The 13,102-nt window shown below is 36.4% G+C and overlaps 2 protein-coding genes across 14 annotated transcripts in view; one reads left to right on the top strand and one right to left on the bottom strand.

The window, feature by feature from the left end:
- FMNL2 (formin like 2) overlaps positions 1 to 4,893 on the top strand; it is a 384,795-nt gene extending 379,902 nt beyond the window's left edge. Inside the window, 2 exon segments of the mRNA XM_043995692.1 lie at positions 246 to 292; positions 2,656 to 4,893. Of these exon segments, the coding sequence (XP_043851627.1) occupies positions 246 to 292; positions 2,656 to 2,694 (86 nt within the window). The 3' untranslated portion in view covers positions 2,695 to 4,893.
- Positions 4,894 to 7,773: 2,880 nt separating this feature from the next.
- Positions 7,774 to 13,102, bottom strand: part of PRPF40A (pre-mRNA processing factor 40 homolog A) — a 61,313-nt gene continuing 55,984 nt past the window's right edge. For all 13 annotated transcript variants that reach the window (XM_043994454.1, XM_043994445.1, XM_043994447.1 and 10 more), the window contains one exon: positions 7,774 to 12,897. In XM_043994454.1, coding sequence (XP_043850389.1) covers positions 12,805 to 12,897 — 93 coding nt within the window. In that variant the 3' untranslated portion in view covers positions 7,774 to 12,804. The remainder of the gene's footprint in view (positions 12,898 to 13,102) is intronic.

Here is a 13,102-nt window from a genome sequence, read left to right as displayed (position 1 = left end):
TATTTCCTGGAGCCAAATCTTCAAAGCAGCTTGGAATTGGGTAGTCAGAGATCAAGGGGGTGGGAAGACCAACTCACCCTTTTCTTGCTGTATCTAACCCCAACTCATCGTGGTGACCTTTCACTCTCTTGCTCTGTTGGCTAACCTGCCTGAGATTTTTAAACATTGAGTTGAGTTGCTCTTCATTTTCATCCCATTTTTACTTAACCATCATTTTGTGTTTTGTTTTGTTTTTTTCTGTTTAGCCTTAAAGAAGAATAATATCACTAAATTTCCAAATGTTCACTCGAGGGTAAGGATTTCTTCTAGCACACCGGTGGTGGAGGATACACAGAGCTGGCAAGCATCACTTTTTACTTAGCTTCCTCCTCTCTCTATATATGCCAGACTAATGACTGTTAATATGACTGAGGGTAGTACTGGGGAGAGTCTATCTTATGAGAAGTCAATCCATCTCACATTTTAAAGATGTGGCCTTTATTCACTCCTTTACTTTTATTATACTTAGATACCTATTATGGGGGGGGGTCGCACCCTCTATAATATGGTACCTTGGGTGAGGGTGTTCAATGGTGCTTTCACTTGCTTTGGGTCCAGGGATTCCACTTTCCTCTGTCACTTTATGCTTCTGAATTTTTCTCCTCTCTCAACCTCCTTCTCTATCTCAGCTAATTAAGAAAGTTAAGTTAATTAAGACTGGAGGAATTACCTCTGACCCTTTATGGCAGAAGGTTCTCTGAGAAAGTGGGTGGTTTGGTCATCAAAGGTTAGATCCAGCCTGTACAAAGGAAAGGGGTCAGCTCTCTTTCCATTCTTATTCTGCACAATGAAGCTTGAAAACTGCTCATTCCATATGCTTTTGCCCTTCTGGGGCTTTGAAAGGAGGGCCAGTTTGCTGGGAGGGGTGGCTGGGTAGATGGGTGGGAATCAAGGGTGTGTGTGTGTGTGTGTGTGTGTGTACACTGTCTGAATAACTCCATGAGACAGGAGGTAGGTGATGGGATACAAAGGCCCCAGCAAAGTTTTCTTCTATTTTTGTCTTTTTCTCCTTTGGAGGATTAGTCTAACTAACAACACTAGCCATTAGTGAAAGTTACCAACAATGGTAAAGTAACTAGTGGAAGTAGGAGAGGATGGAAATCTGAAGTCTACTTCATTCATTCCCCTAGTTCTTGTCTCTGTCCAAAAGTGGTAGCCTGTAGAAATTTTGTCACATCATCTGCTTCTGAGCATGCTCCCATAAATTCCTCTTCTTTAGCTTAATAACTATTCCTTCTGATGACCAACTACTTTGACAGAAAGACATTGAACTATATATGTGTGTGTGTGTGTGTGTGTATGCATATATGTTTATATTTAATGAAATAAACATTGATGGCTGGCAAATCATTAGCTGTAACAAACCATCAATTAATCAGAATGTGGAATTTTCTGGGTAACTGAGGACCGACCCCTCCCCTACCTTTTTTTTTATATCAAGGCTTATTATTGCATATCTTTCTAATATGAATCTCCTACCTTAGTCATTACAGTATAGCAAAGGCAATGGAATCTTTCTTTGCTGATTGAAGACCCTGGTGCCATGGATAGCCACTGTATAGTCAATAATAAGAACAATAGTAATAATGATGATGAGAGCTAGTATTTACAAAGTACTTAATATGTGCGAGCCATGGTGCTAAGCACTTTACAATTATTATGTCATTTGATCCTCACAAGAATCCTGGGAGGTAACCACTATTATCTCCATTTTATAAAAAAGGATACTGAGACAGAGGTTCTGTTGTCTTAAAGAAAGTAGCACATTGGACTGAATGTGCACCAACCCCAGGCCATACTTGGCCATTAATGTTTAAAAATACATCCCTCGTGTGAATTGTTTTTTTTTTTCTCATTGGCCTTCTTATTCTCCAAAATTCCAAGGCAAAGGGAAAATTCAATTTAATCCAAGGTTCTAGTTAATCAAGATTTTGCTAAATATGGTCATCATAAAGCTTTGGAGTTGACCAACTTAAGGAAATTTGAATCCCTTCTCATATGAAAGGGTAGAATCTAGGTTTGGGGCAGATTTTAGGCCTTGAAGATCAAATTCTATCACATAACATCCATTTTCCAAGCAGAAGCTGCCCCTCAGAATAGGGAGCAATGTCTTTGTCCAGTCATCTTTGGTAACTTGGGAAACTCAAGCATATCATGTGCATGAGAGACTGCTTACAAGCTGAGGTGTCCAGTAACTCCACTATTGACTCTAATCTCAAGGATAAAAAGTAACAATTTTTCTTTTTCTTTTTTTGGTCACCTTTGTCCTCATTACAGTGACTTGTGATCAAATTATCTGTTTCTGGCATTATTTATTTAAAGCCTCAACTGTTTGCAGTTGTTGCTACATTTCAGATTATAAATTTAGACTTTCCAGCCAGTGACTGAAATCTCCTACAATTCCACCCCCCTCTCCCAAAAGCCCACATCTTTGCCAGTATTAAACTAGAACCCATTCATTTTGTCATTGGCCTCACTTAAGCTCAATGAGCTTAAGGTTCTTTGTCTAATCTTTCTATACAAGCTGCTTTGATTGGCTGCCAGCAGGACTTTGTTTTGTCTAGACACATGGCATGAAGAGCCACCTCCCTCTAACTGGCTTTTTCCCTCTTACAGATCTTAGAAACCAGCCATACAGACGAGCCGATGCGGTGAGGAGAAGTGTCCGGCGACGCTTTGATGATCAGAATTTGCGCCCTGTTAATGGTGCTGAGATAACCATGTGAGCCAGACCTGCCTGCATGTGTAAAGTGGAGGGTGTACTTCAATGATAACCATGTCTGTGGGAACTCTTCCGGCTACCATTTAATGCAGTCTTGAATGCAGTTATATTCTGAAGGGCCAAGAGGCCTCAAAATTGCATAGGAACTTTAAAAATAAAATTTCAAAAATGGGCTCTCCATTCAACCATAGTTAACAAGTGCCTAAGATGAAAGTACCTGCTCAAATTGAACAAAGCAATAGGACTTGATTTGATTGGGTATCTTTTTACACCAATATGTTATTCAGTGTTTTTAACCAAAATGTAAATGTCATGTTATTTCTTTTTTGTTACCTGCAACTTAATGATTGTCTTATGGCCCACCTTGGTTTCTTGACAGGTTGTAAATAACAAATATTTGGGTGAGATCTGCTGTGGATCCCTTTTGGCTTTTACATATGTCTCTGTGCTGTCTAATAAGGAATTTATTTTGAGCTTCAAATAGCAATTCTCTCTAGGTTATATATCAAAAGGTTTGCTGCTGTGTGAGGGAAGGCATTCTCAGAGAGCCTTTTCCTTCCAGTCACAGCCAAACCCTGGTGAAGTATAAAGAGGATGTGATGACAAGTGATTTCATTAACACATGAAGATTCACCAGTCAGTCTTCATTTTCATGTATGACTTTTTCTGTGCAATGCCCTATTAGGGATGGTTGAAGGGTAAGACAGCAGTGCTACACAAAAACATGGGAATAGAATGCAAGACACATTTATTATTCTATGTTCTTCCGAGAGAGGCAGCTTATAGGTAACACGAAGTATATTTATTAATTAGCATCAAGCTATTAACATCTCAGTAATCAGTATTAGGATCTCCAAGGACCATCATGGTTCAGTTCTGAGCACAGTGAATAGTCGTGTGCCTTGTCAGAAAGAAATTTTCTAGATCCATTTACAAGCATTCAGACCATATCTTCCAGCAGCAGAGTGCCCAGTAGAGGAGGCCTTATTCTCCTTTGACAATCGAGTTTGAGTTGTTTTGTTTTGCTTTTGCTTTTTATTTAAATGGTGGTGAGGGGTGCATTTGACCACTGGACCTAAAGAAATTCCAAAGGCTTATCTCCCTCTCCAGGATATTTCAGGGGAAATTGGGGGTTGATTGTTTGGGATGTGTATATTCAGATGAAGTGAGGGGAAGGCATATGCAAAATGAGAATGAAAGGCAAGCCAAGCTCACTCTGCAGGTCCAGGGCTAGCCATTGTGTTCCTTGGCTTCTTTTTGGGCAGGGCACCTGAGCTAGTCCAAAGTGAGAACCTGGACTGAAGTTAAAATGGTCATTTTGGAAGATAAATTCTGCTTCTGGCTTACCTTTCTTGGTAGCATTTCATCACTATGTTAATTGTAAAATTTATTGTATAGTATTTAACCACTGAATTCCTTTTCTTTTATGTTGTGCTTAAGTGAATCCCCGGTGAAGGTCTCATTTTCCTTGACTGATGTGTAGTTATATGATAATCTTTTTAAATGTACAGATATTTTGCTACAAAATTGGTGCCGTTTTTTATGGTTTTTACACCTCTTTTTAATTCCCACTTTAGCCTCTGGGTAATATTGTAAATATTGTTTTAAAAACTGCATCAGCCTGTGCTATACAATCTGAATGTTATTTTAACTTATAGTTTGTTTTTTATATTTAACTACGAGGACAGTTGAGGGATCAAAGTTGTCACATTTTTTTTTTTTGCTTACCTATTTACAGAAAGTTTCATTTCAACTTGCCACCTGCTAGCACGTCCCTAGAAATGTATACTCCACATGCTCTCAAAAGAACATGCCAAGATTGTATCTGCTCACATTGATTGGATATTGTACCTACGAAGCAATCATTTAAACTATGAAATGGAATCCAAATTATTGGCTTATATTCAAATACACAAGTGTTTTAAAGCTCAGTGCTAAACAAACATACAAATAAATTTCCATTTCACATGTATTTATTATTCTACAATTAGAATGGACTGTAATGTTGGCATGTTCTTTTTGTTTTGTTTTTTCTTGTAATGGGCCTGCTTCTTAGCAATATTAGAAGTGTTTTATAAAGCAGTTCATGTTACTTTTCTGGTCTGTTCATGGCATATGAGCAAATAAACTATTTACACTACTATACAGCAATGCATTGCTTTTTATTGGTCAGAATACGTGAGCAGGGTGCTTAACATTAGCATCCTCTTACATCAGGTCTTCTCACTGTTCCAATGTCAAACTGCTCTCTGTAGCTTTTGCAGAAACGGCTAAGATGGTTTGCTAATCTCTTGCCCATCTACTGTGGTTTTGTGACATTTTGAGAGCCATGTTTAAAAATTTTGCTTCTACCTTTTTATCTGTCACCTGCCTTCCTACTTCTCTCAAATGAAGACACAAGAAGTATTGAGGTGTTTTGTGCATAAGGGAAACTTATAGGCAAAAAGCAACTCATTCCTAGAAACTGTTACATCTAAGTGTAAAACATGGTGTTTGGGACTGGGGATATACAAAGATGAAAAATGAGTCCTTTGCTCTAAAGGAATTTTCCACTCTGCTGAGGATAGCTACAATGTATTTAGTAAGTATAACACAAATTACACCATAATGGAGATGAAGAAATGCCAAAAATCAAGAATACTCAAGGAGGCAAAGAACACCTATGAGATAAGGCTTCATAGAAGCATTTTGACTGGTAAAGATGAAGAGGCACTGCATTTCAGGAAGAGATTTTTATTCCTAACAAGCCACGTTTTTGTTTGTTTTTCATTGTTTTTACAGAGTCAAATAACGCGTTCAAACCTGAGCATTAATTTAAAAGATGATTTTGGCAGCTTTGGGAAAGGTGGAACACTGGACATTTGGGCTGGCACAAAAGTACAGGCAAAGCATGAGGACCTCAATTAGGAGGGAAAGGGGAAGAGCCAAGGGGGTTACTGATTTTTGAGACCAGGTGATTGAAATTGGTGGTGCCATCAACAGAAATGGGGAAATTGGAGAGGCAGGTTAAAAGGGAAACAAATTCAGTTGTGGACATGTTGGGAGTCAATGGAGTTCAGGGAAAGGATTAGAGAGGTATTATCACCTCTGTGATAACTTGATAAATATGGGAAGGATTAAGACCATCAAAGAGAAAATTTAAAGGGAATAAACCAAGGGCAAAACTATGGGGTAGAAGCACTTTAGGATGTTAGGAAGAGAATGAACTGTCCATAGAGTAGTAACATAAAAATAGGTCTGGTACCTCTGAAGCCCCTTGGAGAATAGAACAATTATCTCCATATACTGGCTAAACAGTATAAATAGACCATTAAATTTGGCAATTAGGGGGTCTTGGATGAAATTTTTAAAAAAATTTAAGTAGTGCAGTGGGAGGCAAAAGTCACATGGCAAAGGGTTAGGAGAATGAGGTTGCTGGATGAGCAACTTTTTTTAAAGGATATATTTGACTGGGGCAGTTAGGTGGTACAGGTGGATGAAGTACGGGCCCTGGATTTAGGATCTGAGTTCAAATTTGACTTCAGACACTTGACACTTACTAGTTGTGTGACCCTGGGCAAATCCTCATTATCCTGTCTCTGCTCCTCTCCCCCCAACCCCCCTCTCCCCCCCCCCAAAAAAGGATATGTTTGACTAATATGCCTGAGCAGTCTAGAAAGTTTCAGTTAACATACTGCTTAAGCTAGGATGTAATGTTTAAAAATTGTTCCATGAAATATGTCTGATGATACACAAATTCTGCCTGCTTACTTAAGGTAAACAGCCACATCTGGAAAATTTAGATAGAACTGGACTAAAAAAGTACTAAATCAGACAAAAAAGGGGTAGGGTGGCAAGGGAAGATGTGGTAAATGTGGAGACAAAGAATCCTGGCTATGGGAGATAGTACCTATTATTCCAGAGTCAGGCATACAGGTAGCCTAAATAGCAAAGGGGGAAACTTCAAGTCAAGTCAAACATCCTGGGAATAGGTTGAGCCAGTCAACATGGCGACAACTAGGTGGTACAGTGGATAAAACACCAGCCTTGGATTCAGGACCTGAGTTCAAATCCAGCCTCAGATACTTGATACCTACTAGCTGTGTGACCCTGGGCAAGCCACTTAGCCCTCATTGCTGGCCAAAAAAACCAACAAAAACCACCTGATCCTCTTCTAGTCACTACTAGGCTTTCTGATTTCCCATTTTTCTTAACCATAGCAAATTATATGTCCAGGGACATCTCCTTACCCCATAATACTGGTGTATAATGTCCCTGGGACAGACTTGCTCTTTTGTTTTTCTCATTAGAATTTTGATGTTTTTTTCACTGGAGGGCACCTGCAATTTTCCTAAAGGGGGTGGTGGGGAAATTTGCTTTACAGTCAATTTGGCTGGAATTCACCTATTTCCAGAGGTAACTAAACTGTCATCAAAATTTCAATTTGTATTTATGTATTTAACTAGCTATCTTTAAGTTTAGTTATGCGTTTGGTTCATGCTTGTTTGACTAAGTATCCCAACAACTAATTACCACAAAGAAGCACTAGTTACTTTACATAGTGTAGTGGAAGAAAGGAAGTTGGGAGACAATAATCCCAGCTCCTCACAGGTTGCCAGTTATTTTAGCATTCTGGGTCTGAGTTTCCTCTTCTATAAGAGTGGTCTGCTAAACCAGTTCTAAATATTTACAGGGACATAATTGATCTTTTTGTTCATTCTGCTTTAGAATAGCTGCGCTCAGGGGAGTTAGATGGTAGTGGCCCTGGATTCAGGAGGACCTGAGTTCAAACACTTGACACTAGCTGTGTGACCTTGGGCAAGTCACTTAACCCTCACTGTCCCGCCTCCCCCCCCCCCAAAAAAAAAAAAAAGAAAAAGAGCTACTCAACAGAAAAGCAAATCCACCAGAAAGGTCCAGAATAACTGGGGCAATGAGTAAATAGCACACAACAGTTATTTATGAAGGCCTTTGAGGAAAAAAAAAGACGCATATCCACTTTATTTAGTAAAAGCTGCAATACCTTTTTCTAATAAATTATTTTTATTTACAAAAGGTCTAATTTTATCGAACAACTACGAGGCTTTTAAATTAATTACATCAGAACAATATATAAACAAAATTTGGCAATTACAAACACAGAAAATAGAAACCACTCTTTCCCATCCCATAACGCAGCCTTTTCTTTAAAAGCAAGTCCTCAATTTAATCAGGTGAGACTACCACCTACCTAAAGTAGGTTTTTGCAAAATTTAAAGAATCACATCCACATCCCTGGGGAACAACAGAAAATAGAGACTGGCAGTAGGAAATGGCTCAGTTTGCTTTTTTAAAAGGGTCATATTGAATCTGGTCCTGTTTAGTAACCATGGGCAGCTACCCAAGTCATTCTGGCTGCTTGAATGATTCCTACAAGCCACCTCAGGTTCTGCCTTACCAGGTCAACTGTGGTATTGGTAGTCAATTCATCACCAATACTATATTGCTTATGCAGCACTGTACTGGGTCCTATGAAAAATTACAAAAGACAAAATACCAGTTTTAAACAATAGCTTGTGAATGTAAAAGGACTCTTGATAACCTAATATTCTGTATCTATATAAGGAAAATTAAGTGGAAAATGACAGTAATAAATGGATGTAACAAACATTCTGTAAAATATCCTTGTGAATTGGGCAGGTGAAATTTAGACTTCAAGTTTGTTCTCATTTTTTCCTTTTCAATGCTATCTTGGAAAAATGAACTGAAGCTTGAACTTTGTTGGGTGGATTTTGAGACCCGACTGGGCTGGTCCATTGTAAGAACATTTACCTAGAAAATGATTTGAGGTCTGCTTCTATGGTATAATGAATGAAGGCAGTATGAAAGAAAAATCACGTAGCTATTTGAAGAGATTCTAAGCCATGTTTATGAAGTTTTACACTGATTCCTATTTTCTTTACCCAAACACAAGGTAGCAAGGGTAGAGCAAGTAGGCCATCTCCCTCAGGTCTACCTCTATAATCTTAAGCTCAGACTCCTAACCCACGTAGTTTAGTAGTACATATATAGTCATGACTAGAGTTTAAGTTGCTGGCCAACAGGAGATGAAGTTAGATGAAGATGCTGAAAAAGATTTGCTTCATTTTATGAAACCAACACAATGGCAGAAGTAAATTAAAATCAAACTAAGTTCATTTTAGTGAAGACTGAATACTAGGTTAATCAATTTGAAATGAGGCATTACCAATAGGTATGATGAATATTAACTTTTTGAACACAGAAAAGGCATACTTGTATGATTTATTTCTCCCTTCTGCCAAATAAGTGAAACGTCACCTATTCTAGTGGATAAACATGATAGTAACACATAACAGAATGTACTGTAATATTTATGTATTGCTGGTATTGGAGAAGCATCCCTGGTGAAGGAAGAAAAATTATGCCCTTACTTATATTCAGGCAAATGAAAATTTCCACATCACCCTGAAACCAGGAAGAATTAATGTGCTTCATCCTACCTTGCTTTTGTTCCAAAACCTTGTTCCTTTACTTACATAATTCATATTTTACTTACACTATGTACTTTAAAAATCCTGTTTTAAAATAATTCAAAACTTAGTCCTGCCTTAATAATTTGATTAAGAAAAGTATTTTCTTATCAAGTTCATTAAAAATAGTCAAGACTCAATCACTATGTGAAGAGACTTTTCCCTTTTCATATTCATTTATAAAATTACCTAGCCAGCACTGAGAACTCACAGAATCTTAATAGCTGGAAGGAACTTTTAAAAATATTGGAAATGCAGCTCCCTCCCACCCCCCTCCCCCCATTTTATAGTTGAGGAACCTGAGGCCTGGAGAAAGTGATTTGCATGTCACAAAGCTAACAAGTGGCAGAGCATCCTTTTCAGAGGGGAAAAAGGCTAAATCAGTTCAATTTAGACATTTGATAATGTCTTCTTACTGAATGCTAAGAAATTCCTAACTGAGCAAACAAACACATCTTCAGATGTTTTAAGAAATAATGCAATGGTTAAATCTAGAACTTTTACAAACCACAGTCACTGGCACTCTTATTTAAGAATTTTAAGAAGTATTAAGTCATGTAAGATGAATTTAGAGGAAATATTTCTTAAACATTACTTGTATAGCAACATTGTCTTGCTACGTTTCCAGATGAAATATAACTTGCTTCTCAAACCAATTCAGTTTTCTTACAAAACTACTAAATTTAATGACAAGAGGGAAGATCATTTTCCAAAAGGAAAATGCTTCAGTATTTAATTCAGTAACTAAAATATACTATTGGTTTTGACGTCAAATTAATGCTCTTTTTAGTGGAGAGGTAGATCAAATAAACAAACATGCAATATTTAATAACGTATAGTAAATTTAAACTCTCAAATCAATATTCAAGATTCCCATAAAGGCAAGATTACAAAGGTAAATCAAAAGCTTTAGTCCCCACATTCATAATTTCACTGAGCATATTGGTCAAAAACTTGCTTAAATTAATTTTGGCTTGTCTATTCTTCTAAGAACTAGTTAGAGTCGACACATGGCCTTATATAATTCCTGGTCATTAAAACCTCAGTGCTATGTAATGGAATAGTGAGGCTACAGTGTATTGGTGCTGGATGCAACAGGGTTATTTTCAATTAGAATGTTTTGATTTTGATTACATACAGCCTTTTAAGCCTTGGATAATTTCCATAGCTGATATAAGCTCTAGAAAGAGAAACTGGGGGCACTTAACAGTTCCCATTTTAGAAAATTCCATACAGATTGTCTAGCAGGGATTTAATGAGTTAAATTGATGCAAAATATCCTTGAGAAATTCAAAAAGATACATAAGAACATGCTAAAACACATATATACAGCTTTTTATTTTTAATGGAAAAATAAAGACAAAACTTTTAAAGTAATATTTACTTTAAAAAAATCTTCCTCATTCATGGAAATTATAAAAGCAAAATGTTTTACATAAACTCTAAATTATTTTGTGAAACATTGCTACCTTTGTCAAAATCATAAGCTTATCTTAAAGATTTTCCACTTCTACTTCCATGTCAAATAAGCATTTGACATGATTAGTACTATTAACTATATATATTTTTATATATATTTATATATATATTTATATACCATAAACACAAATGGAGTTTCTCTGAAGGTAAACTAAAGTAAAAATAAGCCCCTGCCGCCAAAGCTTTTACAATTCTTTTTGGTTCTAAATACAACAGTAGAGTAAAACCTTAAGCAACTCAATTTGATTGCTTCACATTTTCTCATACATATACAGTTCGATTTTCATACTGCAGAGCCAAGTATCATCTCAATGCAGTGCAGAAAAATTGACTATTTGTAAAGGAGAAAAGTTGGGAGAAGTCACAAAGCTTTTCATGGCTTTGCTGTAGGCCAACATTGCAACTGATGTCACAGAAACATTTCCCTGGTTACCACTAACCACTTTCCACTTTTTAAGATGGTGAACTTGGGGGGTAAAATAGTCTTGTAATTTTTGCTAACACTGAACTCAAAATAAGGGTCTACAAAATGACCAAAATTAATGAATAAAGTAGTGACTGATGGGTACCTAATATTCTTTAACACTAGATGCAGGGTATGATTTAATGTGAAAAAAATCTCTTGGACAAGAAGTGCTCCCTGATAACAAAAAATGCCAGTTTTATCTTTCAAGTGACAAATACCAACCTCTAGAAGCATGCATATAAAATGATGCCTCTAGCTTCACTTAAACCAACTTCCCACAAAAATATTATGTATGAACATTTTAGTTTGAAGCACAAATAAAGGGGCCTCATATGCACTGATTTATTTATAAGTACTCTTATAAGTATCATTAGAAAAGAAGTAAACTACATGGGAAAGGAAGATGAATTATTAAGTGAAACTTCGACGGGCTTAGAGTAAATACACCACATTGTTGCTTAACTGAATCATAAAATATCCATATTTCTGTTAGAGCTGTACAGCGTATTTCAAGTAGAAATAAATACTAGTACACGCTAGAAGAGAAGGTTTAATAATCGATAAAAATGTACAAAAATATTCAAATCAGAAATGCTTTAGAATGTGTACCACAGAAGTCAATACTTCTCACTGAGTAGGGAAAAGTTTTCCTCAATGAAAAACTGGACAGAGAATATTAAAAAAAAAAGAGAGAGAGAGAGAAGGGGGGGGGGGAGAAGAGGGAGAGATGGAAAGAGATCTGATTTCTTTTTAAATCAAGACAACTCTGTTAAAGAAAATGTTTAAGTCGACATTGATTTTTGTTTTTAGACAAGGATATTGCAACTGTCACTTAAAATTTGGTGGCACATTCTTTAGTAGGTCCTTAAGGCAACATATTTAAATTAATTTACAATCTGATTTGATGTTAATTTCTTTTTTTAAACATCGCCTCAAAATAGATGTTCCAATAATGCCCTCACAATAGCCTTCTGTTTTATTCATCCAGACGTTCTTAAAATTAACAATGGTGGCTATAATACAGCAGTGCCCATTAGCACTACTATAAAATTAAGGGTTTCCATCAAAAAACATCTATTTTTTTAGTTCACCATAAAAATTCACATCAGTTAACCCAGTTAGGAAGTGCACAAAAAAGCATTTTGATCAGTTGCTGGTGCTTTTTTTGTACCACTATACATCAAAAAAGGTTTCATTATATCTTCAAAATCCAACTTCTGCAAGTTTCAGATCACCTCAAAAATGTATCATTGTGGCATTGACTTTAGAACACAAAAGTAAGGACATCTGTGGTAATCAATAAATCACCATCTCTAATCTATTTTTGCTGTACCCTAAAAAGGGGCTTCAGAGTGATGATATGAAAATGATTCTCGATACAGAATCAAAAGTTTTCATGTTCAGTTTTGAATTTCCTTCTCTTTTGCAGATTTAAAGTCAACTCCACTGTAACATTACTTAATGCACTTCTTCTTGTGATATAATTAAAACCCAGTGTTGCTTCAATGGAATTTAAAACATCAGAATCCCTGTCCTGAACTAGACATTTTTTTTAATTATACTGTAAACATATATTTGGTATAATTAATTTATTGATCATCATCCAGTTGTTCCAAGAGGGTCCTTCTCCGCTTTTCTAATTCCCCTTCACTCAGTTCACTGCCAGAAGTATCCCAATTACCCTGGAAAGACATTAAGAATTGACAATGTTTTAAAAATCTTGAAACAACAAATTTTCCTTAAAAGGAAAATTGCATGGTATTAAAAAACCCATTAATCTCCACTGAGAAGAACATTTTATAAGACACTACAGTTTTATGCTACAAACTGATAATGCTGTTTTTTCAAAAGATTTCTAAGTTTATATTTTTGTCTACTTACCTCTTT

Source organism: Dromiciops gliroides, chromosome 3, assembly GCF_019393635.1.
Source record: "Dromiciops gliroides isolate mDroGli1 chromosome 3, mDroGli1.pri, whole genome shotgun sequence".
Lineage (NCBI taxonomy): Eukaryota > Metazoa > Chordata > Mammalia > Microbiotheria > Microbiotheriidae > Dromiciops > Dromiciops gliroides.
Note: the sequence above shows the minus strand (reverse complement) of the source record. Positions and strands in the feature narration are given on the sequence as shown.